The sequence below is a fragment of the Corvus moneduloides genome, chromosome 13 (genome assembly GCF_009650955.1).
Source record: "Corvus moneduloides isolate bCorMon1 chromosome 13, bCorMon1.pri, whole genome shotgun sequence".
Lineage (NCBI taxonomy): Eukaryota > Metazoa > Chordata > Aves > Passeriformes > Corvidae > Corvus > Corvus moneduloides.
This window is the reverse complement of record NC_045488.1, coordinates 9,421,228-9,448,232: the sequence shown is the minus strand read 5'-3', so window position 1 is coordinate 9,448,232 and position 27,005 is coordinate 9,421,228. Positions and strand designations below refer to the sequence as shown.

Genomic DNA, 27,005 nt, shown 5'->3' with positions numbered 1-27,005 from the left:
CTGATTTGAAAAACATAAATTCAGAGCAAGGGTCTTCTTTTTAATGAAGAACAAATAAAGCATAGCAAGATGTTTTTACTAGTGCATTCACCTTTATCCATCCACTAGTTGGATAGAAAAGCCTCAAGTTAAATACTGTAATTTTAAATACGGGATTTTAAAAGGAACCAGATAATTTGTGTGAGCATTTGTAGTCACGCATGCTAAAATAGGGAGTGATCACATCTCGTGCTTCAGGAGCTGCCAGTATTGAAGGGTTGGGAAGAAATTGTATTCCTCCTCCGGGTGTCTGTATTTCCCTCTCCATTTGTAAAATACAGAAAGTGCTGTGCTTGGGGGGTGTTTAAAGGCTTAGTTTTTGCAGCACGGACGTGACTTGGGATGCTCGTGTGACTCTGTCATCCAGGTGACAGCACTTTCACTGGGAAGCTGCTCCTTGCCAGGCGTTGGATGACTGTACTCTGAACAGAAGTGTGAGGATGGGGGTGTTGGCATCAGCTGACTGATAAGGAGATAGTATATTACACTAAAAATAAACCCAGATCTTCACAGGCAACTGTGAACATTACCTGGTGTCACGTGCAGCTAGAATGAAACAAAAGTTGGGGTGGGTTGAGCGTGGCTTGGCCTCCCTGGGAGGATGTGTTGGGATGTTCTCTGTTTGTTCCATAGGGCTTCTCTCTCTTCAGGAGCAGCTGCTCACAGAAGTGTGCAGCTATTCAGTGTTCATGCTTGTTGCACGTGTGGCCACAGCCCTTGTTCACTGCAGTATCAAAAAACTGCTCTGAGCTCGGGATGACTGTCCCTGCTCCCAGTGTCTCATGACTTGAGTTTGTGTTTAATGCCCTTGCAGCTTCTCCCAGAGCTGGTGACATGGGAAGAGGTGAACCCTGTGTAATGGGGAGAAGGGGAGAGTGGAGGGGCTGAGGATATAATTGTCATGTTTACTGATTTTTGCGGGGGGGGGAGGAATGCTCCATTTAGGATGTCTGCACGCTCTGGTTGTGTGCATTCCCCTCTGTTCTTCCTCTCCATCAATATTACACCTTCCAGTGGTGTCACACACTCGCCTGGTGGCTCCTTGATGTCTTGGTTGGCTTTGCTGGTGTCAAGCCTGGTGCTCAGAACATGAAACGCGTAGTTCGAAGTTCATTTCTTCCTTAGTATGAAGGCCTCAGAGCACTACTAGTATAACATTTTTTTCTTTTATTGAGATGAAGGATTTTCATAGTGACTTACAACAGCAAGGAGGAAGAGCTTGCTCCAAATACCCAGTTTTAATCTCATTTTGCATATTTTTAGTTGGATTTTTTTAATGACTGACAGCTGTTAGAACTGATTCACAAACAAACCTTTTTGAAAGTGCAGACCTCTTTGCTAGTGCATAGCAATGTGTTTCTACAAGTTCATGTAAATAATTAGGTGCCTTGGATGCATTGGCTCAGATCTTTAATTTTCACATTTTTAAGTGACAAAATGGCAAATGATGTATTTTCTGGTAGATTACTTCTCATTTGTGTTATTTTTTTATTTGGATGGAAAATGGAATTTTAATTGAAATGCAGAAGATCTGAGTTTTGAGACTTAATTAAAACTCCAAGTGTGAAGGAGAGGCATGATTTAAAAAAAAAATAAACAGAAAAAATAGTTTGTCATTGTTTCTCAAAAGTTTAGAGTTCACAGGTCTTGCCCACTGACTGTTTCACAGGTTTCTATGCAGGAGTCCTTTTTAATTTGGGATTAAGAGCTTGTTGAACCGAACCATTTGAGTAAACTGAAATGAGGCACTGCAGAAGTAGCTGTTGAATCTAAAAGCTCTCTGAGCATTTCATCAAAGGGTGGCTCCAAGAGAGCACTGAACAGCAAATTCACCAGTCCCAACTTTTTTTTGGTGTAAATTATATCTTACTATTTTTATTTTATTTAAATTACAGTAGGCATTTGCCCTAATATATGCTGTTACAATTTCATGTTAGATTTGTAATTAAGTTTATTTTTAGAAGAATGCATTAAAGTGGTTTATATAAAATGATTTTCTATTTTTGTAAATGAAATAATTGTTTTTTATTGACTTTCGATTTCATGCAAATGCGGGGTTTTTTTTTGGCTTGAAGGTTGTGTAAGCAGAAAGAAATTAATGATTTGAGAGTATTTTCATAATACAAAGAGTAGAGGATTCGTTGTCAGTAGCCAGGGACATTGATAGGCAGAGTTAACTCTTATTTAGACGTTCAAATTGAGTGATGGATGTTAGAGGGTGTGGTCCAGTGGGTTTATATAATAAATTTTCTTATTGATTGTTTTTCCTGGTTGAGTTGGGAAAGGCAGATTGTGAGTGCGTTTGGCATCTGACGCAAGATGGTCAGAATGTCGCAATCCTGAAAATGTCGCAATCCGGGGCAAATCTGATGGACAAGTGAGTGTTAATTGTGAGCAAGCCAGTTTTGTTATTTTTAATTTGGCCTCGCTATCACGTCTCTTCACAGATGAATTTGAAGGCTACAGGGAGTTGAATGATGAGTCACTATTGAGTTAGTAAAATCACAATTGATCTCCATTTCCTGTTGATTCCAAAATTACTGAAGTGTGAAAGCCGAGAGTGACTGATCACTTCTTGGAGGGGAGTTTGAGGGTGGAATGTGGAAGTGATTCTCTCTGAAGTAACTCAACGCTTCCCTGGGTTTCAGGACAGGGATGTCTGCAGTGAGAACAGGTGTGTGTGTGGTGGTCTGGCCGGCTGAGTTTCCTCCAAGGAATGATAATCCGCACACTAAAATACGCTCACTCTGCAGCAAGGTGGGGGGAAGAGGTGCCTTAAGTGGCTAATGATAGAAGCTGAAGATTAAACTTTTCATTAGTCTGCTTGGTACTGGAGTTCTTTCTGATTGACCTGTGTTTCTGTTGCTTAGCTCAGGCCATTCTCTCCTGAAATCCCCATGCTCCCAGTTCTGTTTGCTGTGGCAGTGCCCTGCTCCTCTGCAGCGAGGCTGCAGCACGAGCTCTGCACAGTGGCAGAGGGGAGGATGCAGGGGCAGTGGTGGGGCGGGACATAGAACATTTTGTGTGTCTGTTGTTGTTTGCACTTACCTTTTGATGAATGGCAAATCGTCTGTCATTCTGCAGCTTTGTTCTTTTCTTGTGATGGAGATGCTCTTTTGACAGATATTAATTAGAAACACTGTGGTAATGTGGAGGTAAGATTTAAAATTTCTTTTTTTCCTTCCTAGAACTTACTGTTAGCAAAACCTTTTTTTTTTTTTTTTTTAGATAGAAGCTATTAAGTCACTTTACTAGACTCTGCCCACATTGCATATGTCAGAGTAAATTCTGCTGAAAGGGGATTTATTGGAAGAAATTAAAGGGAGGGATGTACACTGCTCTGAGTTATATTGGAAGCAAGTATAAAGAAACCTTGAAGTATCACTTCAGGAAGAGAGAACTTCATTTAGTTCCTTGGAGGACCAAGAGGAGGTGGGAGGATGCTACTCTGCTGCATCCTTCACGAAATTCTGATTTTAAAGAATTTTTCTGAAGGGGTAGTCTCAAAGGGGATGTAACAACCTTCTGTTGTTCTGCCTTACAACTGTTCAGATGGTCTTTGAACCATTGAAACTTGTCCTGGCTGTACTCTCTGATACACTGTGTTAAAACAGAAATAAAGAACTAGGAGAAGGAGAAATACAATTTTGACTTGGAAAACATGTAGAAGTTTCCCAATGTTGCCACAATTAGGATTGTAGAAAACTGGGAAGGGAGGGAAAAAGAGATGGCTGATCGTGCTGTCTGAGAATAGCTCAGTTTTCGAATTTGTAAACAAAACAGGAATAAAACTCCTGCAAGCTTCCTGACAGTCAGGGTGTGCAGTTTTCAGTCAGAGGAGCTGATTCAGTTGGTCTGGCTTCTGCAAGAGAACAACGAGAGGAATAAATTGCTCTGTGAGGGTGTAAAGAACTTTCCTTTCCTCTAGAAAAAGTTGAGCAAACATGGAGCACTGAGTTGCATGGTTGAAATTTTGTGAGGCGTGGAAAGGACACTGGTTTTCAGCAACATATGATGTTTGTTCAGGGTGTTGTGAATTCAGGAGTAAGAGTTGCCACACTTAAAAGACACCTCTCAGTCATACTGAGGTTTAAAGGAGCTGCAGGAAGCTTTATGAGGAGGCATCTTGGCAGTTCTCAATGCTGTCGCTTGCAGAGAATCTTCAACGCTGCGCTTGCAGAGAATCTTCAAATACTTACAGCCACACCTTGGTAACTTATATCTTGTCTTGTAGGATCTCTGTTGATGTGCCCCACTACAAGAGCACTTTGTTAGACCAATTAAATGTATAATATTCTTATGATACTTGTGTTTTGGAAAAATCAATATGACCAGTTTCCCTTTGAAATGACAAGAAGCCTGTTGTGCTGACAGAGTAGAACGCATTAGGAAGTGGTGCTTTGTATCCTCTCAAGTGTAATGTGCTCTTGTTTTCTCTTAATCAGCAGGATGTTCTCCTGTATGTCAGATGTCTTAGTTGTTTTTGTGATCTCTATCAGAGAAGAGTGAAGGGGGGAAAAATGTCAGAGGAACAGGATAGGTTTAAAAGCTTTATCGCAGAGAAAGCCTGCAGCCCTGCATTTCTGTTTTAGTAAAAGTGGTAATCACCACCTTAGGGTTGGACACTTTGTGTTTATGTTTGTGCTTTAAACAATAAATAAAAGAACAACTTGCCCTTCAGAAGAACATAATGCGTAGCCTACTGAAATACTCTGGAGCATAAGGGATATAATTAACCCTTTTCCCTTCAGCTTGGTTGTGTTTCAGAAGCAAGATGTCTAACACATCTGAAATTGCTTATTTGCCAGTTCACTGAAGTAAGGATTTTTCAAGTTGATTGTCTGAAAATCAGACCTCTTCTTCCTCCCTCCATTGCCTTCTCCTCCTTCCCTATTTTCTGAGCTGCAATTTCCAAATTCGTAGTAGATCTAGTAGTGGTTGCCTTTATTTTTTTTTTTTTTTTTAAACTTAAAAGTAGCCATTGAGAAGGAAAGCTTATTTCCCATCACTCTTGCTCAAGGCTATAGAGAATAGATCTTGGAAGTTCAGGCACCTGTCCAGGCTTTTCAGAGGAATTTTTAAGAGATGCTTTTGATGCAGTGGAAGGAAGGGCAAAGACTTGAAAGGACTGACAGCACAACCAGGATTTGGCTCAATGCATGAATGAAATCTCTTCCTGTGATCCTTGAATATTTTGCTTTACTGATCAAGTCTTGGGTAGCACAAATCAATTCTGAACTGTTCCCTCAGATAGTTTTGGTCTGAACTGTTCCCTCAGATAGTTTTGGTATGATTCAGTGAAAATAGGCTGAAAGGAGACAGAACCTGAAATGCTTCCAACTCTTTTTTTCCCATCTTGACTCTCCTTGAAGTATGTGAATTAGTGTGAGAAAGTGTCTGTAGCTCCCACTGGGTCAAACGGAGGTTGAGATAAAAATATTCATCTCTGTGTGTATTGTAATATTGATCGTAGTGTGGTAAGTAATTCCTTGGCAGCAGGATTGCCAAGTCTGATGTTTTACACTTTTATTTGTAAGTTTTGGTGCAGTCTTGCTCCTGGCTCTGTGCTTAAACCTGCCTTTTGTTCTTTGATGGATATCTGCTTCATTACTTCCTTTTGACCAGCCTTTCCTTTCTGATAAAACATCATCCTTTGGATTGGTTTAGCTGCCCAGAGCTCACTGGCTCTGTTCACAGCTACTCTCTTTTCGTTGTGGCATTTTAATAAATTAACGGTCTCCATGAAGACCCATTCCTGTTTCTCACCTCTCCCAGCATGGGTGTGCACCAGTTCACATCAAAACAAAGATTGCTTCCCGGTCTCTTTCTTTGAATTTCTTTGTTTTTATCTGTTCCATTGTACATGTCTTTACATAGTGTTACCCAACACAGTCATTCCTGTCACTTGGGGACCTCCTTCTTTGGGCACTTACATTTTCCAAAGCGGACTAGGAAGTTTTCTGTTAAAAGGCCGTGTGGCACTTTCACAGACCTGGAGGCGGTTCGCAAGTTCAGGACTTTCTCTGTGTCCTAAATTGCTGGTTAACTGTGGAGGCAATAAGGAGACTGAGTCCTGGTTTCTGACTCTGAAGCTGAATGAAGCTGGCATGTGGTAAAGCAAAGCGCTGTCGGCTCAGATGTGTTTTCTTAACATGGAACCAACTAGCCTTGCACAAATACCGTGGTTTTCTTTCACAACAGCGGAGCGAGGCCGGCAGAGCTGTCAGACGGGTGAGGCGAGGCTGAGGGCTGTCCGTCACCTCTGCTCCCGCACCAGCTCACCTTCAAGCTGGCAGCTGGAGAGTGTTTGTGTCCAAAGCCTTTTTACCTGTGTTCTTTTCCCTTCTGTTACTTTATGTTTTTCTTTCTCTGACTTGGTTTAAAGCTTTGTGTTTGGATGTGGACGTGACACCGTTAGCCAGCGCAGTTGCGCCACTGAACACCCGTCCCGGCGGCACAGCTTGTGTTGGCAGGAGCTGTTTGGCTGATGGGACTTAATGTTGTTTGGGCAGGCAAATCATAACTACAGGCAGAAGAATGCCTTTTTTGGGGTGGCTGTAGTGGCACTGTGAAGATTAGATTCTTCTTTCACCTCACACATTGGCAGCTGGTTTTGCTGTTGATGATGGTGGGGAAGGATGTGGGGTGCTATAATTAGTTGTGGGATTTCAGAGCTTGGTGAAACCTTCCTTGTGTCCGAAGAGAACAGGCTCACCAAAACTTTTTTGAATGTGGTCTGGGTCCAGAGAGAGGTTTGCTTTGGTGCAGTCATGTAGCCTAATTCTAAAGTCTTGTGAGCAGCTTCTGCCTGTGCACCCGTTTCCTTCTCATGAGGAGATGTGCAGAATTATATTTTTGGATGGTCCCTCTGTTTGAGAGATGGTGGCTATTGAGCATGAGCTAATATTTTTTTGTCTATCTTGAAGAATGTTAAGTGTCTGTATTGTTGTCATGATAAAAGGGTTTCTGAAGGCAATGAAACTAAAGAATATGTCATTTAGGTTTATGTATTTAGGAGTGTATTACAGGGTTCATGTGGTTTCTCTTGCTTCCCTTTGTCTAGTTCTTCTTTTATTTGTTGCAGTGGATAAAGTTCACTGTTTAATTTTTAATCAGAGTTCTCTAAGGAAAGATTTCTTATCATAGGTTAATTATAAATATATTTTCTATAATAATTTAAATATTAAGTAGTACCCATTTGTTAACTCTTTGCTGAAGAAACACACCTGCTTACAGGCTGAGGTTCCAGGTGTTCTAGTACTAAACCACCTTTTGACAGCAGTTGCCCACGCCACAGTTCCTCCGGGGAGGATATTTTTATTTTAATTCTGTCAGCCAGGTCCTGGCAGTTAAGTTCCACTGCAGTTAAGAAAATTTGAGTCTAAAAACTTTCAGTGTGTCGTGCCCCCCGCCCAAGATGAAAATTGATTTTTAAGAGGATGACGTCTTTTAAGATAGCATCCAAAGATCTTTCCAAAAATTGTGCTTTGCAAGAGTCAGTTCAGGTTAAACCTAGAAAAGCATGTTTAGATCCACTTTTTCCTGGTGAATGTAACAAGCTAATTTTAAAAATGACTTTAAAGTTGTGTGTCTAAGTTAAAATCTTGTTTAGTACATCTGTAGATACCCCCTATAAAAAGAAAGCAAAACTTTCACTTGGTCGTTTTTCTCTCCTTGATGTTATACTTCTTTTTGACTCACATTTTTTCTAATTTCTTACTTTATCTTCATGACCAGAACAAATTGTGAAATAGTATCAGGGAGCTAAAGTCGGGTTAAGTGGTTGTTCTTCATCTATGCCTTTAGGTAGCACTGGAGCGTGTATACAAGGTAAAGGGTAAAAACAATGAGCAAGACTGAGCTCTCCATCTTGGGCTTGCCTTGATTTACCTTCTGGAATAAATATATGCTGCTGCAGATCCCAGTGAGGGGAGGTTCCTGAAGTTGGGAGTGTCTAGAGCAGCATCTGGGTTTGATGTTGCTGCTTGATTTGCCCGAGTCCCATCTCCTGTAACTTCCTGCATCCTCTTCACTCCCAAAGTCTTGCAACAGCCTTCTTGCAACACTCTTCCCCCCAGTTTTGACTGAGAAGGGGGGTGGAGTAGGTAATCCCTGATGAGGAGCTGCTGAATGAAAGGTGCCATGGATTTATTTGTCTTGCCCAGTTGGACCCAGTGCTTTCTCACAGGGGGAATTTGTTAGAAATGCGTCGGGGTAACCCGTTGCACCGCAGGCTCTCCAGAAGTACCTAACAAAGGGTGAACAGTAATTCTCCTGCTTGCTCTGCCATTCCAGTGCTCTTCTGATAAAAGTGGATATTGTGACAGGAATTGCAGTTGCCAAGCAATAGAACTTAGCAGAGCCTGGCTGGTTAAACACCCAAACTGCTCTGCTCACCAGAATTGCAGCATCATGGATCACCCACAGCGCTTCTATGCAGTGTCAAAAAACTCTGTATGAGGTTGGAAATCCCATGTCTCGGGCAGTATGTGAATGTAAAATAGTACGGTCTGAAATCTCACCTTGAATGTAAGTGTGGAAAGCGGCTGGGAGTAAGTCACTGTTGGCCCTTCTCTTTTTAACAAGGTATATATATTTAGGTTTTTTAATTTTATTTTTTATTTTTACTGTTTTACTGTAAGGTTCAATTAATTGTTAATTAGAACATCTGCATAGATATGTTGAAAATCCTATACTCAGGCTTTCCTTGTATTTTCAGATAAATGAAACTCCTGGACTTCCAGCTGTCGACTGTGCCTAAAGAGCTCTAGTTTCCCATGCTTAACCCTGTTTATCTGGTAGCTTCTCACCTGTGTGCATTAAGGGTGCTTTGTCTGAGGAGACACTCACCTTGCATGGTATCACAGAGGTGTTTGGTTCTCTTTTTCTGTGGTTATTGTGCTGTGATGCCTCTGAGACAATAAATACCGTGTGAATGCTACCCTTGTGGTATAAAGGACACTTCCCTTGGTTGGGCTGTGTTTGTGATATTAAAAGCGAGTCAGAAGCATCTGATTCACCAGAAAAGTGAGTTCACGTCAGAAGTCCTCCTGGTATAGCTGCTTTGGTTTATATTTGCCTTAAATTGTGTTCTGGTGCAAGTGTTTTTGGTTGATAAGGCCTGAACTACGTTACCTTGTCTCTGGTGCCAGCCCATGTGTTTTACCTTGTATTTGGAGAGGAAGGTTCTTTTTTCAATCTAGTTAGCTCATGGCTGGAAAGCCCCACAGCACCTGCATATATGTAATTTAATACCTTTAAAGCCCTTTTTGAGGATTGCAAGCTGGTCATATTTTAACTGCCTTGAGAAAGCAGGTTACGGCATGACCTTTGCGATTTTTAAGCTCTGTAGCTGCCGTGTGAAGGGAGGAGTGGGAGGGCTCCCTGTTGTGTTAAACGAAGTTTGATAGCATTAACTTTTTCTTCTGTTCAGTTAGATCATTATTTTTTTTTTAGCACTGTTAAATTTCCGTTTTGGAGAAATACAGGACTAATGGAAGTCTTAGTTCAGTTTGTTAAAACAGAAACATCGCTGTGGAAGGCCAGAGAACGTGGGATTTCTGTTTGATTGCTTAAGAGCTGGTTAGCACAGCATAGTAGGGCCCTGTGTTGCATATTGTTAAGAGTAATTGCATCAGACTTGTAATTTTTCCGTGGATCTATGACTCATTATTAAATCCTTTGCTGACCATTATGGATGCAATTGTATGTTACGATACTATTTTGTCAGTTTGCTTCTAATGAAGCATGAATGATCTGTCCTGATTAGCTAGCCATTTTTGGAAAATAGTAATACAAAAAAAATTCCCCAAAAGCTTTTAAAGAGTGACAGGTTTCCTAGATTACTGCAGGGTGGCAACCTGGCAGGCAGCAAAGAGCATGGTAAAGTCTTCCGAAGTGTGAGTTGCTGAGTCCAGCCACATGATGAATTTTCATTTTGGAAGAATTTGGCTGCTTATCCCGGCTACCTAAGTGTATATCCCATAGGTTTCTGTCAGCCAATTGCTGAGTCACTTGGATGTGCAGACAACTGTTTTAAAAACAAATAAATAAAATCATGCGCACAACTATTTTTTTTTAAAGGTGGAAAGAACAGTCCCCAGGAGAGACAATTTTTGCTAAGCTCTATTGTCATCACAGATTGTGAAACATAAATTCAGTGTTATAAACAGCTTGTAATTTCAGTCTTCCATTTTTGCTTTAGCAGGCATTAGACTGAAGCTGCTGGCATTGGGTTTAAACATTATTAACACCGTTAAAAAAATGTTTTACTCTCATCGTTATTGATCATAACATGCCACCTACTCACTTGTACGTTACATGTTTTGTGTAGAATGGCACGTGCTCATTTTGTGGTGCTGTCAGGGAAGTTACAGTGTGGGATAAGAAAGCATGCAGAGGTTTTAAAGTCTGTCGCCTGTGAGGAGAGGGCTCATCTTTAGTGATTTAGGCATTACCTGCTTTCTTCTGCAGGTTTTTTTGTTGTTTGAGGCTTTTCTCACAAGCTGGCAAACTCGACCAGGCTGTGACTCTGCAGTGTTGCAGGGAATTATCCTGGAATTGCATTCAGCTGGTGCTTCTAACAGCTTTCCCTTCCACGTAAATGCACAGGAGCACCTTGCCAGAGGTTTGAGCCTTCAGCTTCAGCCACGGTAAGGTTCAAACAATGGCTTTCAGTGTTTGACACCTACCGGGTGTTAATGGGTGAGGAATTTGCTGGTGAGGTTCATCTTCTAGTTAGCTCTTTGTCTTCTTTTCTTCTTTGGCAGAGAGTTTTACAGGCATTGCTCATAACCTGGGCACTACAGATCAGGGTTGAAAGTTCGGTGCTTGTTTTTCTGGATTTGATAGCTGGGGCTTCTGGACTGGATGTTTTCCTTCCTCCATTCCTGCCCTGTGCACCCATGAGGATGAGCAGGAATCCATGCCAACTGAGCCACTGATGTGCTATTTCAGCAGCAGGAGGTAATGGATGTGGCTTCACTGGAACCCCTGAGGGATGTGGTGTATCGGTGTAGTCTTGGTCAGAGAGGATTAATTTGAGGATGACTTGTCATGAGGATGCTTTCACGTGAGCTGGGCTAATTCTAGACCTACATGCTCGGGTGAGCTGTGTAGAGAAGGCATCAATCAGTATTATTAAAGGGATTCAGTTCATCTTGTTGGCTCCATTTTTGCTAAACTGCTGTTCCTGTTGACATTCAAAGTAAAATGTTGGCAGAGAGAAAGCAAGAGAGATGAGGGACAAAAACGTAATTTATTCTGAAATTTTATTTGTGTAAACTTATGGGGAAGTTGGAGGAAGTTCATGGAAAGTAACAATGCCAGGGATATCTTTAGCCAATGACAGCTGAAAATTGCAAGAACAAAAAGGCAGAGACAGTTTGAGTTTGTGATGTGGGTTGTAGCCCTTTTGTGTGTTATTTTTGTGAATGTTTTGGTTTGGTCAGCGTGGTAACACAGTGGCCCTTGGATTTGGAATATATAGTTAGTAGAGTGGCAGAAGAGAAAATTAAAGTAGGATGTGTTTTTTTTTTCTAAGGGCTGTGGGAGACAAGGAGAATGTGGAGAAGGGGAATCTAGTTGCTTTTTAAAGTATTTGCACCAAATTTGATTAGCCTCCTGTGACACCACTTTTTCCTTCCAAATCTGGGTGAAAATAACTCTGTAAAAGGTTGATAGGAGTGATGAGTGGCACGAGGTAAATGAATGATAATAGACTATGTTTCTCAGAAATTACAAGCTACGTTGCAATATAATCTCCAATCCCATGAGTGTTTTGAAGATCGTAGTGGTCTGGCTTTGTCCTCCAAAGCTTAACTTGTAATTAAATGAAAAAAAAAAACCCCAAGCCCTCCTTCTTGGCCTCAGATATGTTATCAAGAAAGTTCTCAGGACTTACATTCAAGTGGAAACAGTGGGGTTTTGTTTGGGTTTGAGTATTCCCTTTCATGTTTTGAGAGCCAAAGATGGCAGCGTTGTGCTAGTGCTGGAAATACAGAGGTTGAAATTCAATTATGGACTTGCTTAGCAAAATCTAAAATGATTGACATTTCCTGGATTGTGGGGTGCCTTTTATCTATCTCCTCCCCACCCTGAGAGATGTAGCTTCATAAAATCTTGGTAAATGTAAAGAGATTTGTGTAGCATATTCAGTGAAGAGAAATAGTTCAGTGGGTAGGGAAGCAGCTTGAATCGTGATGTAGATTTAGTTCCCTCCTTGTTACTGGTTCTGACATCCCAAGAGGTAACACAGAAGCTGGCTTCCCTGGGAAGAGATCTAGTGATTGATGTGACACATACAGGATAGGTGAGCTTAGAGAGTACAGAAATTTTGTGGGAGGTTGTGTAAGTACATTAAAGACACTAAAATATATATCTCATTCATAGTGTCACTACGGAGGCAAAACCAAGAGCTCAGTGGGTGGTGGAATCCTGTGTTAATGTAAAGTGTCATAAGCAATCTCTCCAACCACTGATTTCTGTGAACTCCACATTTAATTTCTTTGCAGAGTATGCAATTAAAGAATCCTGAGACTTCAGTAGTAATTTTTTTTCCCTTACGTCTGCAAATGGTGCAACTGTACTGAAACTTTTCATGGGCTCGCAGGGAAATTGTGGTTGCTAAGCTGTTCCTTCTCAGACTTCCTACCTTTGCCTTCCATGTCATTGAAGCTACAGGAGCAAAGAAGGCTTAGGCCCAGGCCATGGACTGTAGTGACTCTGTTCAGTGATGACTGAATAACACTTAAAAGTTTTTTCTTTAGGGCTTTATGATAGTTTCCTCAAAACATGCACAATTCTTAGGAGTAAGAATGAAAAGAGAGATTAAGGTCAAGTTATATTTTCCCCTGTTTATAGTCTGTATGGGCATCACGTTTTCTGACTGTTCCTTCTGTTTTCACTGATGTGTCCTTCTGTACTCTTCTGAGCAATTACAGTCGTGTAAGAGGCTCCTTTTAAACCTGCTGATTTGCTTTATCCTAAGTTGAGTTCCTTTTTCCTGTGATTCAACCTTTTAGTGTCTTCAAGGAATTTTTTTGGAGCCCTAGGGTTTTTCCCAGTGTGCCAGACAACCCCTCTATTGAGTCGATCCAGTAGATAGTAAACATGTCAATATGCAGGCCATGATACATTATGCAGATCTAAATCCACCCAGTGCAATAGACATGTTTTGTTGTTGTGAGAGAGGGATGGGAACTCTGGAGATGCTTGCCTGAAAAAGGATGCTGCATGCTGGGAATCTGGGATGAGGGCAGCTGGACTGCAGCCACATTCAGTAGCTGTTTTGGACTCTTTCTTTATAAGGACCTGCCATAGATTAAAACTAAAAAGCACATGATGAAAAGGAAGTGGCTCCATTGGGAATAAATAACAGCACTGTTCAGAAGATGTGCTGATCTCCCAGAAAGACCCACAGCTCTGAGCTGACATTAGTGAGGGGTGATGTGGTCAGGCCTCTTTCATTAGAGCAGTTTGGGAGAGAGCAGTGTTCCCGTGCTCAGTAACATCAGCTCTCTGCTGACCAGAGAGCAGCAGTAGCTGTCTGGGGAAGCCGACCTCTCCTTGGAGTGGAGTGTGCTCAGAAAAGCCATTATTGGCAAAGTGAGCTGTGGTGGTGTGAGCAAGCTACTCTCTAAAAGTAGAACCAGCCACAATTGTGTTTTTGTATTAAGCCTTGTAGTTCTTTCTTTGTGTGGGATTTCATCCAGCACCGATGGTAACACACTGTGCTTGTTACCAACTGTGCAGAATTTCAGGGTAGATGAGAAGTTGAGCAACCTCATACCCTCCCTTAAAAAAGAACCCTTTGGAACCTTGTAGATCTTGTTTCCCTGGACAGGAAAACAGTATGGATTTAAAACAATTTCTGCACCTTTAGTGCTTTTTTTCAGCAACCAGTGTAAGGGGATGCTATTTGTAAAACTGAAACACTGAAGGTACCCTCATTTATGATAAACTTTGCATTTCTACTGTGAAATAAAGGAAACAGTTCTCACAGAAGGGAAGTCAGAAGAGGGGAAACAAAGGGAGAGCAGGAAAAAGGTGAGTGTGAGTTGACATTGAGGTTGCTGGTGAGATGCTCATGGCAGGCTGTCTATCCTCATTCTCGTTTCAGAGATGTGACTGCTCACGCTGAACAAGTGTCTGTTGCTAGGGAAAGCCTAACCCAGCTGGAGTAGACCTGTGTTGAAGAGGGTTCAGGATTGTGAAAGGGATGTACTGGATTGACTCGGTGACTCAGAGCTGCCTTGGTGCTGCTTTGTCTGAGACCTTTTGGTGTTGAGAGAGCCAGATAGTGGTGATTGCTCTGTCTTTAACTTCTGGTTATTTGAGAGGATATTGAGACTGTGCAGTGTAATACAGCCTTTTAATGTCATCCAAAAAAGTAAAGGGTCAAAGGCAAGGCTTAAAATGTCGAGGAGTGTGGGTTTTTTCAAGAAAAACATATGTAGTTACATTTCCTTAGAACTCCTGATGGAGCAACCTGGAGGAATACAGAATTTGTAACTACACCATGATGAAATAACTTCTTGTAGGAAATGAATCCTTCTCTTACTAAAACCAGTGAATGTGTGAGCTGTCAATGCTGCCCCTAACACCTTGGCATTGATAATGAATTAGCTGTGCTGAATTTATGTCCAGCTGGGATGGGGTGTAGCAAGCAGAAGCTGTAGTGTAGGGTGAATGTTGAACAGAAAGCCTTCTGCTGCTTTGTCTGTGCTAGCATGAGATTTTGCAGAAAGGAGGAAAGTGTTCCTTCCAAACACTGACGGGCAACGTCCAAGTCCTTTTAGGAGTCACCAGTGACCTGAAGTAACTGGTAGATATAAGAAAAGAGTGAGGAGCTGCTGTGTGGAGTAAATGACTTTGTAAATAGATGGTGATGAGATAGCAGGTGTTTCTCAAGGTGACAAGGCAGTTCTCCATGGCAGAATGGTTTTAATGATTCCAGTAAGCTTTGGCAAATCATAGTTAAGGTCGAGAGGAATCTGCTGGATTGCTGCACTCTGTGACACAGCTTGTTTGGAGCCTGCCCAGCCTGTGTCCTCAGCAGTGGTGCAGTGTGTGTGTGTGTGTGTGTTCACAGCCCCAGCTCTGCTCCGTGGTGTCCCAGCCAGAGCACCACTTAGACAGAGACCTGCCAGGAGGCTCTGCCAGATCAAGGAGCATTAATTACTCTCATATGAACCTGTTACGTGCAATCACTTTTCCTGGTAGTTCATTGACCCCATCTCAGTTACATGAGTAGGCTTGGATCTATCCTCTGACTAGGAATGGGCTGCAGGTTGTTCGGGAGACTGCAGTGTGGAGTGGGTATTTCTATTCCCTTTGGAAGTTTACATGCCCTGCAGCTTGCCAATGGGATGCTTCCAGAAAAAAAGAGCACAAGTGGGCTTCTTGTTGAATACCAGGTGGAGCTCAGGACTTCTGGCCTAAAGAGCTGTTTCCAGGGAGGCATTTGTGTTTGTCTAGGTAAAGAGTGCAGTGCTTCTCTTCAGTATTTTACCATATTGGGGAATTATCTTTTAAACAAATAAATACATTTGTCTTTAAAGAACAAATTTCTGACTCTGAATTAGGTACTTGGTTTAGGCTGAGTCTGATAAATGATAGGCAGTTTAAGGAAAGGCTTGGAAATCTGTAGGCAGCTGAATGAAAACAGCATGAATCTGACTATTGGTAATTATCCTGGGCGTTTATAATCTACCCAGAGCTAGTGGGGCAGGGTAATAAACAGCTGTTGCATTTTTATGTTCTGTTAGCGAGCAAAATAAATACATAATAGTTAATTTCCAATTCTGAATTGAACGTGAAACAAAGGCAAGTTATCCTAGTCATATTTAAGAAATTCTCTGAACTGGAATGTCCAAAACTGTTAAATGGAGTATAAGTGCTCTAAAGAGCATTTTCTGTGCACTTCATTGTGTCTGACAGACCAGTTTATATTGTTAGTCCATATACGCTTTCTCTCAAATGGGATCCAAAGAAAACACAGCACAGCCAGATGGAAATTGGAGTTGACTTTGAGCTCTGATTAATTTGTTTTTCATATAATCCTTTTCAGGGCAGCAAGAAAAACGTGAGAAAAAGATGATGTATTGTGGTATAATTAAGTCTGGTGAACAATGTGAACTTAAAAGAAATTTCTTTTAAAAAAGAATCTGCTTTAATGGGAACTGTTTTTTCCAAGTGTCAGGATGGCCTACCATGCTTGTTCTATTTCCCATTTGTGTCTCTGCAGTTCTCATTATATGTGTGAAGTTTTGCAAAGCGTAACTCACTAGATGAACTAATAAGTTCCTAAATCAAAAATGTCAACAGCCACTCATCTGTGATCAGTTTCTAATGTGGGACCCCACTGGACTTCATCCTTTTCCATATTAAGAGGATGATGTTTCATAACTGAGGCAAATGAGTGCATACTTTTGCCATAAAGCTCTAGAAATTTCATTGATTTATAAAAGCATTAAATGTCTAAAATTAAGTAACTTTCAAGCTGAAACAAACATAAAACTAAAAGCAATATGACTTTGAAAGCCCAGCCTCAAACAGAGACATGAACAGATATATAATGCTTTAGTTAACGGTTGCTGCCATTTCTCTTACAAATTGTTCTTTGGGGTATTGTAACTCAGCTGTTTTTAAACCCATCACTCTGGAACCTTGCCTGCAAAATGTCAGCGCAAGTGCAAATTTTATTTCTTTAACAAAATAAAGGGCTTGGAGCAGTTAGGCTTTCTAAACTTTTATGGCAGGAAAATAAATTCTGCGACTTTTGCTTTGCCATAGCAGGAGCCATACTGTTCACCTTGGCCTGCCAGGAGGCAGAGATGGAAACCAAAAGGCTTTAATGGGAAACACTCCGTGTGTTCTGACTTGCTTTTCAAAACAAGAGAAGCCCAGTGTCAAGAGTGTAAATACCCTTTGGGCAGAGGGCACAGTCCCTAGGGTGGATGGAGGGATGGTGGCTTTAGAAGATGATTTCTGAAGTTGAAAGCAAGATGTGGGTACCAGCTCATTAAAGGAATTTAATAGAGCTTGAGGTTGTCTTTCCTACAGGTTCAGGGGAGAACCCCTCACTTCTTCTGCACTAACCAGTGCATCTCTTACCAGATCTGCTATCTTGGAGTTCTTTAACATTCCCCCTCTTCCATCTGGCTTCTAAAGCTGGGTAGTGCCAACCCATTCACCCTTTTTAATGTCTTCCTGAAGTTCAAGCCTCGACACATGTTCCAGCAGTAGTGACCAATTTTCCTGGAGTCAGTATGTATGAAAATGGGGATTTACTGTCTCACTGCTCATGAGGACCAAGTGTTCCTGGTGGTACATTAGTCTTGGTGTTTATTATTTTTTTTGAAGGTCTAGGGAATGAACTTTCTTGCACATAGCTACTTCAGTGCAGCGAGTCAGATTTAATAGCCTTTGCTTTCAGCTTGAATCTTCACAGAAGGAAGATTAGGTAATAGTTTGTGTAGGAACATCTGTTTCCTAACAGAGTTCTCGCCCTATTTTATTTTTTTATGCTGTCCCTCTAACCAGAAAGTCCTTTAGTCTTTTTAAGACTTAGAAGTCTTTAAGTCCTTGTTGGGTATTAGAGTTGCTGTGGTTTTAGCCTGCTCATGCTCTGGATCCTTTGTTAGCTTAAGTTATTAGCCTTAGATAAGTGTTGTGGGATGGAAAGACTGCTTTCTATTGTCAGTGCAATTTCTGAATCTCTGGACAATTTGTCTGGGTTAGAATTTAAGTTTTTTGGCTCCAGTGCTTGTTTAGACCTTTCCCTTATCTGAGGAAAAGATGTTGTTAAAATAATTAAGCCTAGCATGCATTAAAAGAGAACCTTTCCACAAAATTGAATTGCTTGGGGTTTATTTGAGTTTTGGGTTGCTTAAATAAATAGGCATTTTGCTTTGTTTGCTTACAAGCAACTTAGTATCTCTTATGGGGAATCTTTTTTCCATGTTTTCCAAAGAAGACCAGCTCTGAGCGTTTTGAAGAACAGCAGCTCTCTACACTCTGTAGTTCTTTGTTTTGCATCCAAGTGGATTGTGTGTGTCTAAATATTACATTATTAACACACGTCTTCCAGCCCCTTTAACCAGCCATTGTTATTGTGATATGTCTCTAATATGGAAAGACTTAATACATAGATTTATTAGGGGATAATCATTTTGGTCATTGTTTTCTTGAGAGTTCATAGAGTTCAATCTGCTGTTTTCAAGGAAAGATTCTTCACTGTGATGGTGTGTGTTCTTGTAAATAAATTTATCCTGTGTTTCTTAGAACTCAAGAGACTTTTTTATATCTTGGTGCCAAAATTAGTGAAACTTGGTTTACTGGAACATGCAAACAGGAATTCAGTGCTGTAAGTCCAAGCACTTTGTTTTCTTCCCAGTCACAGAGCAGGAAGTGCTTACCAGCTTTCTGTGGATTTAGTGTTATTGCTGACCTACTGCAAGACTAGTATTCCAAGAATTAAAGCTTGTTTGGCATGTGACCCTGGAAAGAAAGAGTGATTTGAGGCCAAAGTTGTAATTTTCTGGGAAGTGCCCTCTTTGTGTGCATGTGTCTTAAGCAGGGTGGGGAGTGAATTAGTAACGTAATGACCAGTGGATCCCTTCTGTGTTACCTGACTGGTCTGAAGTGATGTGGCTCAAGCCCTGCTCTGGGCACACACATCAGGATCTAATTTGAAGCAGGGTGTGCAAATGCATTTGGTTTATCTTTGTATTCCTCAGTGTAGTCGAGCTCTTGTCATCAGCAGTAATAAACCAACATTTCTTTGTGTGCTGCAGAATAGAGAGAGAGCTGCCATCCCCTGCTGCTCCTGGTAGTGCTCAGGGTGATAGGTTAAATGAAATGAATATTCCATGTAGGTGTAAATTAAGCACTCTTTTTCTATTTTAACACTGCAACCTAATTAAAAGTTAAAAATTTTATGGCCATCAGAATATCCTTCTTGTGTTCCAGTTTCAAAAGGCTTAGGAATGCCTTATTTACTAACTTTTCTTCCTCCTTTTCCATTTCAGTTTGCGGGCCAAATGTTGACATTCGCAATGATATCCATGAGCTGAAGCGCTTGGAGAACTGCACGGTGATCGAGGGTTTCCTGCAGATCCTGCTCATCTCCAAAGCAGAGGATTACCGCAACTTCCGCTTCCCAAAGCTCACTGTCATCACTGACTATTTGCTGCTGTTCCGTGTGGCAGGCTTGGAAAGCCTCAGTGATCTCTTCCCCAACCTCACAGTCATTCGTGGAAGAAACCTCTTCTACAACTATGCCTTGGTTATCTTTGAAATGACAAATCTTAAAGAGATTGGGCTTCACAACTTGAGGAACATCACCCGCGGGGCCATACGGATCGAGAAGAACTCTGACCTGTGTTACCTCTCCACGGTGGACTGGTCTCTCATCCTAGATGCAGTGTCCAATAACTACATCGTTGGGAATAAACCTCCAAAGGAATGTGGGGACTTGTGTCCAGGAACAATGGAAGAGAAGCCGTTGTGTGAGAAGACATCTATTAACAATGAGTACAACTACCGCTGCTGGACCACCAACCACTGCCAGAAAAGTAAGACTTGAGTAGATATCTTGTTTTTGTTACTTCTTTTGGAAGTAAAGATTTAATTTTGTAGTTTTATTTTAAGCTCTTCAGCAACTGAAACTTTTATTCTAGTTGTTTATAGTTTACATGAGTTACCCAGTTGCCACACAAATAGATTCTTCCCCAATCAGTAAAGGTTTGTCTCACTTAAATTAAAAAACAAAAAAGAGAAACCAACAAATCAACAACTGTGAAACAAAACCCAATGAACTCCCTGAGTTACTTCCCCATGGAAAAGGTGGAAAATATAAGTGTGGAACCAATGCCATTATAACAAAGCTGGAGGCAGCTTTACCTCCCTTGAGGACTTTGGCAGGAGGTGGCCATCGAATGCCGTCTGCTCCTTGCTGAAGTGACATTACGTGTGTGCCAGAGCTGTTGCCTTGCTGAAGCTGTTAACTGGACTTTGTTTTTTGCTTCCCTTGGCATGCACCTCCAGACATTCCTGTAATGGTAAATTCTGTACATAAGGACTTGTTTATTGACATGAATTTTCACAGTGCAGTCTGTAGAGTTGAAGAGTCCATGGATATCTTGACTCCTGATGAAGTTATCTTTGTCTGTTTTGTTCTTATCTGGCAGATTTATGTCTTTCTGGTAGCAAGTATTAGCAAAAACAAAACCTGATCTCTCCTCACTTTTTAAAAATAGAGTAAACAAACACATAGTTTACTCAGGTAACATGATTACATGGCAGGCTTTTTGAGTTCGTCCTGTAACTTTACGAAAGCTGAGCCCTGCAGTATCAGTAGGACTTAATTACAAGCAGTCATCACTGGGAGGAACAGTTCCTAAATTCCACATGCAGTCTTGACCAAAGCTGCTGTAATGATAGGAAACACCACAGTGCGAGAGAAATCAGGACTACATTCAGGTTACCTTCATCTGGGGATGTTTATTCTAAAGTGGCTCGTCAGTTGCTTGTGGAGCCCTCCTGTTCAATTAGAACTGCAATTAAAGTAGCTCGTGGGGCAGTTCCAGTCAACACATGCCAAAAATACCTCTGCAAAAAGGCATTTGGAGTATGTGCTTTTATCAATACTTACAGGAAATAAAGTTCATTTTTTAAACAAAGCAAAGAAACCCCCTCAGCCTGTTACTGGGAGACTTTGTGCTTTGCCCAGGGCGAGGGGAGTGTTGCTATGAGTCCTGCAGGCCAAATTTACGTCTTCATTAACAGAGTGTAACTCTGTTGTCTAGAGAGGGTGACCAGGGTGATTCCTGTGCAACCTCATTGCCCTCAGTGGTTTGAATGGATGTAGCGAGAGTGTATTTAATAAGATATAACAACTTACTTGCTTTTTGTTGTGTGCTCTGCCTATTTGGAGTAGACAAAGGTAATGTGCAAAAAACTTTTTTTTGGCATCTAAGGGACTGTTAAAATAATTTGGATCCCAAATACACATGAGAAAAGATTTGTTTAAATAAAATGAGGTCATAGTTAGACTGCGATAGTAGGACTTTGAAGGCAAGGGTGTAGGTAATGGGGTTGTTTTTCCATATATGCTTTCATCTCCTTTCATGGGAGATTTTGGAGAAGAAAGCAAGTATTGGAGAAGAGCCTTGAAAGGCTTGTTAAGAGCATTACAGTGTGGAAAAACAATTAGGTTTAGAGTATTTTAGGATGCAGAGCATATAAAGAAATTATCAAGTTCTAATCAATAAAAAGAGTGAGAACGTTGGACCTGTTTTAATCTGTTTGTTGTGATAAGCCACTGACTTGAAGTGAGATGACTTTAAATTTGTGGGCCATTCGTCTAAAGAGAAAACAACCCTGAAGTACTCCTGCTCTGAAGAAAAACAAGCGAGGTATAAAAGTGCAGTTGTTCCAAAGGAAGCTTTTTGTCTCCCCTGCTAGATTGCTCGGGCACTTTGGCAATGAACTCCTGATCAGGAGAGGACTCTTGCAGTACAGAATCACACAAGACATGAAAAAGAATAGAAGCAAGGACTTTTCAGTTACTGAGTGTTTCAGTTGGCATTTTCCTACCAGTAGAGATACGACACCTATGTTATTTTCCAGGGAATATTTTTCTAGTATCTGATTTAACCCTGACATTCTCCTTGTGCGTCGCAGTAATGTTAAACTGAAAATGCTCTCTATCATTCAGGATTTCTTTGTGCCTTTTTATTTTTCTTGCTCTGGCTCTGTGGAGGAGTGTGTATTAAATCTCTCTTGTCCTTGTTTAGGTTTTACGCTGAAAGATCTGAAGTTGGTGGGTAAATGTTGTGTGGGAACACTTGGTACTTTAAGTAGCCTGGCTTCTGTTTAGTTTTGCTGTTGAGTGGAAGTTGTTTTTTTCCTCCTTTTTCTTTCTCACAAAAAAAGGAAGAAGCTTGTGCTTCCTTCAATATAACTTGTGCAGGAACAATGCTGAAGGAGGAGGGAGGGAAGAGTATGCTGTGTCTGACTTAGAATAATCCATGGACATTTCTATAGAAGAGCAAGCTACAAAGAAACTGTAACTTCTGAATTTTTTTGGGTATTTTTAAGGTTCAGCGTAAAGCGTCAGCAGTTCTCCTGCCAGTTTGGTTGCCCTGGTTTCTGTGTAGTGTACATTCCTTTACCTTTGAGTGCCCCAAGGCAGCAGCAATACTAGTTTGCTCTCTTTGGAGCTGCAGCATGTTGTGTTGGGCTTGGCATGCTCTCTTCTCTCTGACTTGCACCTACTTTTATGTTAGTGTATTAAATGCCAGCTGTGCCTCACTGGGGTTGCAGGTTTAGTAGAAGAATCCTTCGAGATAAAAGGAGAGTACTGAAGCTGTTTGTTTCTATCAGTGCTTGTGCTTTGGGGCACAGGTAGAGATGGAAAAGATAAAAACTGAGTGTCCAGACATACAAATAAGACTATGGCCTTCTGTGTTTTTCTTTTTTTCTGGCAGTTGTGACTGCTGGAAAGGTTTATGGAAGCTGCCTCCATCTCCCTCAGAAACTGATGTGAGAACCAGAAAAACTGTTCCTGCTGTACCCCTTGCAAGACTTGTGTCTGATGACACACTTGCTCTGCCTGTCCAGTGATCTGCTCTAAAGAAAACTTTGGTTGTTTTCTATATTCCTCGTGCTGATGACTAACTTTTGAGGTCTGCTGCCTTAGTCACTAGACCTTTCCAAGCCTGCAGAAACCAAATGTAAAGTACACCCTTGAAAGCCTGCCTGAAAGTTCAGGATCCCTTGTCTGCCGTAACCTTTGTGTTCTTTTTTAGGCAAGTCCAGCTAATGCTTCCTAAGACACTTTTGCTGTTGCTGGGGCCATAAGAAATGAACTGGGCAAACTATTCGGCAAAGTAATAGCAAAACTGGCAGTGATCTGTATATGAGACCTATGGTGCCCTGTTGGGTTTTTTCTCCCTATCTTAATTATTTGTCTTCTTTCCCTCAATTAAACTGGAGATGCTCAGTGTCAAATATTAGCTGAAACTTTTCCTACTCAGAAAAGAGACAAGGATCTGGTTATGGGGGAGACAGGCTGTTAGTGTCTGTGGGGAAAGGGGTGTTGGCTTCAGCTGCTGCTACTGTGGGACAGGATGAGAGCACAGTCTGGGTCCTCCCCTTGTGAGAGAGTGAATTAGAGCTCCCATATTTCCCAAATGGGGTGGAATAGCCATGCTTCCCATAAAAACAATGATGGGGAGTATCGGAAGTGCATGAGGGAGCTTTAAGATTAGAGTTTAGGCATTAAAAAAAGGATGTGTAAGCTGGCATTGTAGAGAGGACACAGGTTAGGGCTGTAAGCATTAAGCACTTGGTTCAAAAGAGGTGAATTTGACATGAAACAATATTTCATGTAGACCTCACTGCACAATACAACAGGAGAAAACTTTCAGCTTCCGAATGTGTGAAACTGAGGACCACAGAAAAGGCATGTGAGGATTTGGAGGCCGATGAAGCAGATGGCAGCTAAGCACAAAATGTTTTTAATGAAAATGTATCCTTATTCGTTTTTGAATTGGTTTGACAATGGCCCGAAAAGATACGGTGTATGAGGATCAGGAGAGAGAGAATGACAGTGAGTGGGAAGAGTGGTCCATATGTGCCTTCTACTAAAATGTTTAAACATATGGAGACAGTAACGTGATGTATTCTCACAAATATTCGGAATCTGCTCCTGTTTGTTTACACGGAGCTCAGAAGATAATGCAGTTGAGTGGTATCATTTGACATGGCTCCATTGACTTGTGCAGTGCTTACAGTGTGCACCAGCTGGGAATCTGCTCCCTGTTGATTCAGCAGAGTAGTGCTGAAGACCATGTGCTGCACTTTTATTCCCCCCCCCCCTTTTCTCTCCTTGTCTTCCCTTCTCTGAGGAACATTCACTGTATTCCCCTGTCCTTTAGAAATAGCGAACATACGTGAACTATGTAGGCAGGAAGAGAGTGGAAGAAGTTGGGAGCCAGAGATGCTGAATCAAATTACTTTTTTGCTTTAAATTATGTTTGCATGCTTTTTTCTGAAACACTGAAATATAGTTGATATTACATGTGTCAGCAGAGGACAACATGTTTTAAGTTTTACTCTTGCAGTAAGCAAATTAGATGTGGTATAATGTTAAGTGAAGCTGGTCTATGTAACACTAATCCTACCTTTGTTGGTTTAAAAAAAAATTAGGTATAAACCTGAGCATATTTTGAAATGGACAGGTTGTTTGTTGGTTGTATTTGCTTGGTATGTAAACTCTCCAGGAAATAAACATCTTCTGAAAGGAATAAACAGACAAAAAAATAATAATTGTAAAAGGCACAGTTGGTGTCACTGAGTTAGAAAAATCTGGAGCATGTTAAAAAAAATTTATTAGTGTTTTCCTTCTGAATGAAGTTTTTTGCTGACTTTCGCTCCCCTCCTGAGAAGTTTGCTCTCCAGCCAGAGGTTTCCTAGAATTTTTATTATGGCTGTGAGAGCATATTTAATTAGTAAGCTGGAATGGCCGCAGAGCAGTTTAGACCAATCTGCAGTTAATTACTGTAGCAGTGGTTTATATTCTGAGAAAAGGGCTAAAATTAAACAAATGTATACTTGCCATTTTTCTTTGTTCTATTATAAAATGGCATAACCTGGGAAGAATCTTGCAGCCAACGCTAGCCACCAAAAACTTTGTGATAATGTTAAGTACTCATCGTGGCTTCCTAGTTTCTTTTGGCACAAAGATTTGTAGAGGACTGTTTGTTTTGAGAGGTCTTTAAATTTGGGAGTTTCGTTTTCCAGTGTGAAAAGACAATGCAGTGAGCTCAGTCCATCACTTCGCTACGTGTTTCAAAAAAAGGGAAACAATGAACTTTTAAAAATACTCTGAAAAGATTTAGAACTTTTCCCCACATTTTGGAATAAAGAATGAAAAAAAGTTTGAATTTTTTGAAAAGACTCCTTGTCTTTTCTACTTACACTTTCATCTTCTGAAGACATTGCATTTTACACTTGCTTCAACTTGCTTTATCTCTGTCAGTCCAGAGGTGTGTTTATGGTCACCAAGTGATGTGTAGCCACATTTTAATGGCCATCCACGCTGTTGGAGATTTTTTTTTTTTTTTTTTTTTTTTTTTTTTTTTTAGTGTTGTTTGAGATGATGGGAAGGGATTATCTGTGTATTGTGAAATGACACAGTTAATGTCACCATGATTTCAGTGGCACTACAATTCCTTGTAAGTGGTGGGGTGATTAAATATATGTGCCCAGTTACTCTGAGTAATATAAACTCTGTTTTACATAGAGATCATTCTAATGGATTTACTTGAATTGTCTTGTGCCAAGAAACTGTTTCATTGTCAGAAAAATGTCCTGTAGAAATGCAGTTGGAGGTCACTGATAGGAAATGGTAATTCCCTGGTTTTCTGGGTTTGTGTGTGTGTTCATTCCTCAGTTCGGTTTCTCTGATGCTGTGTGGTAAAGGCTGGGGAAGAAAAGAGTGCCAGTTCTTCCTTACAGGAGAATACAAAAGCATCACCAGATTGCACACTGTGTGCCTGACGACCTTCTAACAGGGAGTGCTTGAAAGGAAGTCCTGGTCTAACCTCACATTATGTGGAAGCTCATGGGAAAAGGGAATGACTGCAGCCCAAGGGGCCGGAGGCTGTGGAGCAGAGGGGGAGAGGGAAATGATAGCTATGATCACATTCAATGAGAATTTCTAAGATGTTGTTTATTTATTTTGAACTTAAGACAAATAAAAGGAAGTGCTTGAAAACTTCAGTAACATCCTAAATTTACTTTTAGAGGTACTGTGTGTTAGTGATGTTTCAGAAATCTGATAGTCTGGTGCTAGCTAGGGCTGGAAGTGGAATGCTTTTGGTTTTATTTGCAACACTTTGCTGTTCTTACCAATATGCTTTCATCCTGGAGCAGACTGAGGGTGATGCCTTGTTTAGAGAATTTTTTGGTTTACTTTCCTGTGCAGCAGTGCCACATTAAATCTGCAATTAAATACCCATCTAAACTTGAACCAAATCTTTCGTTAACATGCTTAACATGGATTTCCAGGCCCCACTGATACATCTATTAGACAAATGTTTGTTAATAGAATAGACAATTGTATTGGATAGTTAATTAGATGTAATGTAAGGCTTTAATTTTATGATGAATTTGCAAAACAACTGGGAGCTGGGAATAGCTACCAGTGTTATAGGGAAAATGTCAGGGAAATGTCAAGTGTAAAACTAAAAGAAAGCTGTGTTTTTGCTGTGTTCTTGCAGATGTTGCAGGGACAAGGCAAACTCAGCCTGGCTTAGCATTTTCTGCAGTTCTCTGTGGCTCTTACCCATGCAATGAGTCCAGCTTGGAGTGGGTTGCTAGTTTTCCTAGGGATTTCAGTTTTCACAGGTAATGCTTGTATGGATGTCAGACAAGGGGTGAACTTGAGCTGCAGTCTTCTTATTTTGGTGGGGAGCCCTAAAATGATCTGTCCTTCACCTGTCCAGTTGTCCAATTTTCATGGAATGCATAGAAATACATCTTTTGTGATGATTGATCTGCAATTAAATTTGAAATGGGCTGAAGGGAAACTTAGGCTCAATCCTGCATAGGAATCATGATGTTCTCTAAAAATTTTGAATAGGAGGAACCATTTTCTTATTTTTCCTTTCCTAAACAAACATGAATGTAGGAATGAATTGTCCTCAAGCATTTTTGTAAATCGTTTTTATGTGGCAAACAAGTTTTTCAGTGTTTAACAGTCATGAAGCAGCCTTTGTTTAGCCGTCTTTCCCACTAATAGTGGGATTTCCTTCTCAAGTCTGTTTATGACTCTGAGACCTAACTTCTAATAAAAAGATGTGCGGATAATAATATGTTAATACAGATTGTTGAACTGCCTTTTTCTTCTGAGGTGAGCTCAGCCTTGTTCAGTTGTCCACTCTCTTCCTCCCCCT

General features: G+C 40.9%; 1 protein-coding gene across 2 annotated transcripts in view; it reads left to right on the top strand.

Annotated features, from left to right (window-relative positions):
• The window catches only part of IGF1R (insulin like growth factor 1 receptor), a 173,280-nt gene that overhangs the window by 10,993 nt on the left and 135,282 nt on the right, over positions 1-27,005 (top strand). For both annotated transcript variants that reach the window (XM_032123429.1, XM_032123428.1), the window contains exon 2: positions 19,071-19,616. In XM_032123429.1, the coding sequence (XP_031979320.1) occupies positions 19,071-19,616 (546 nt within the window). The remainder of the gene's footprint in view (positions 1-19,070; positions 19,617-27,005) is intronic.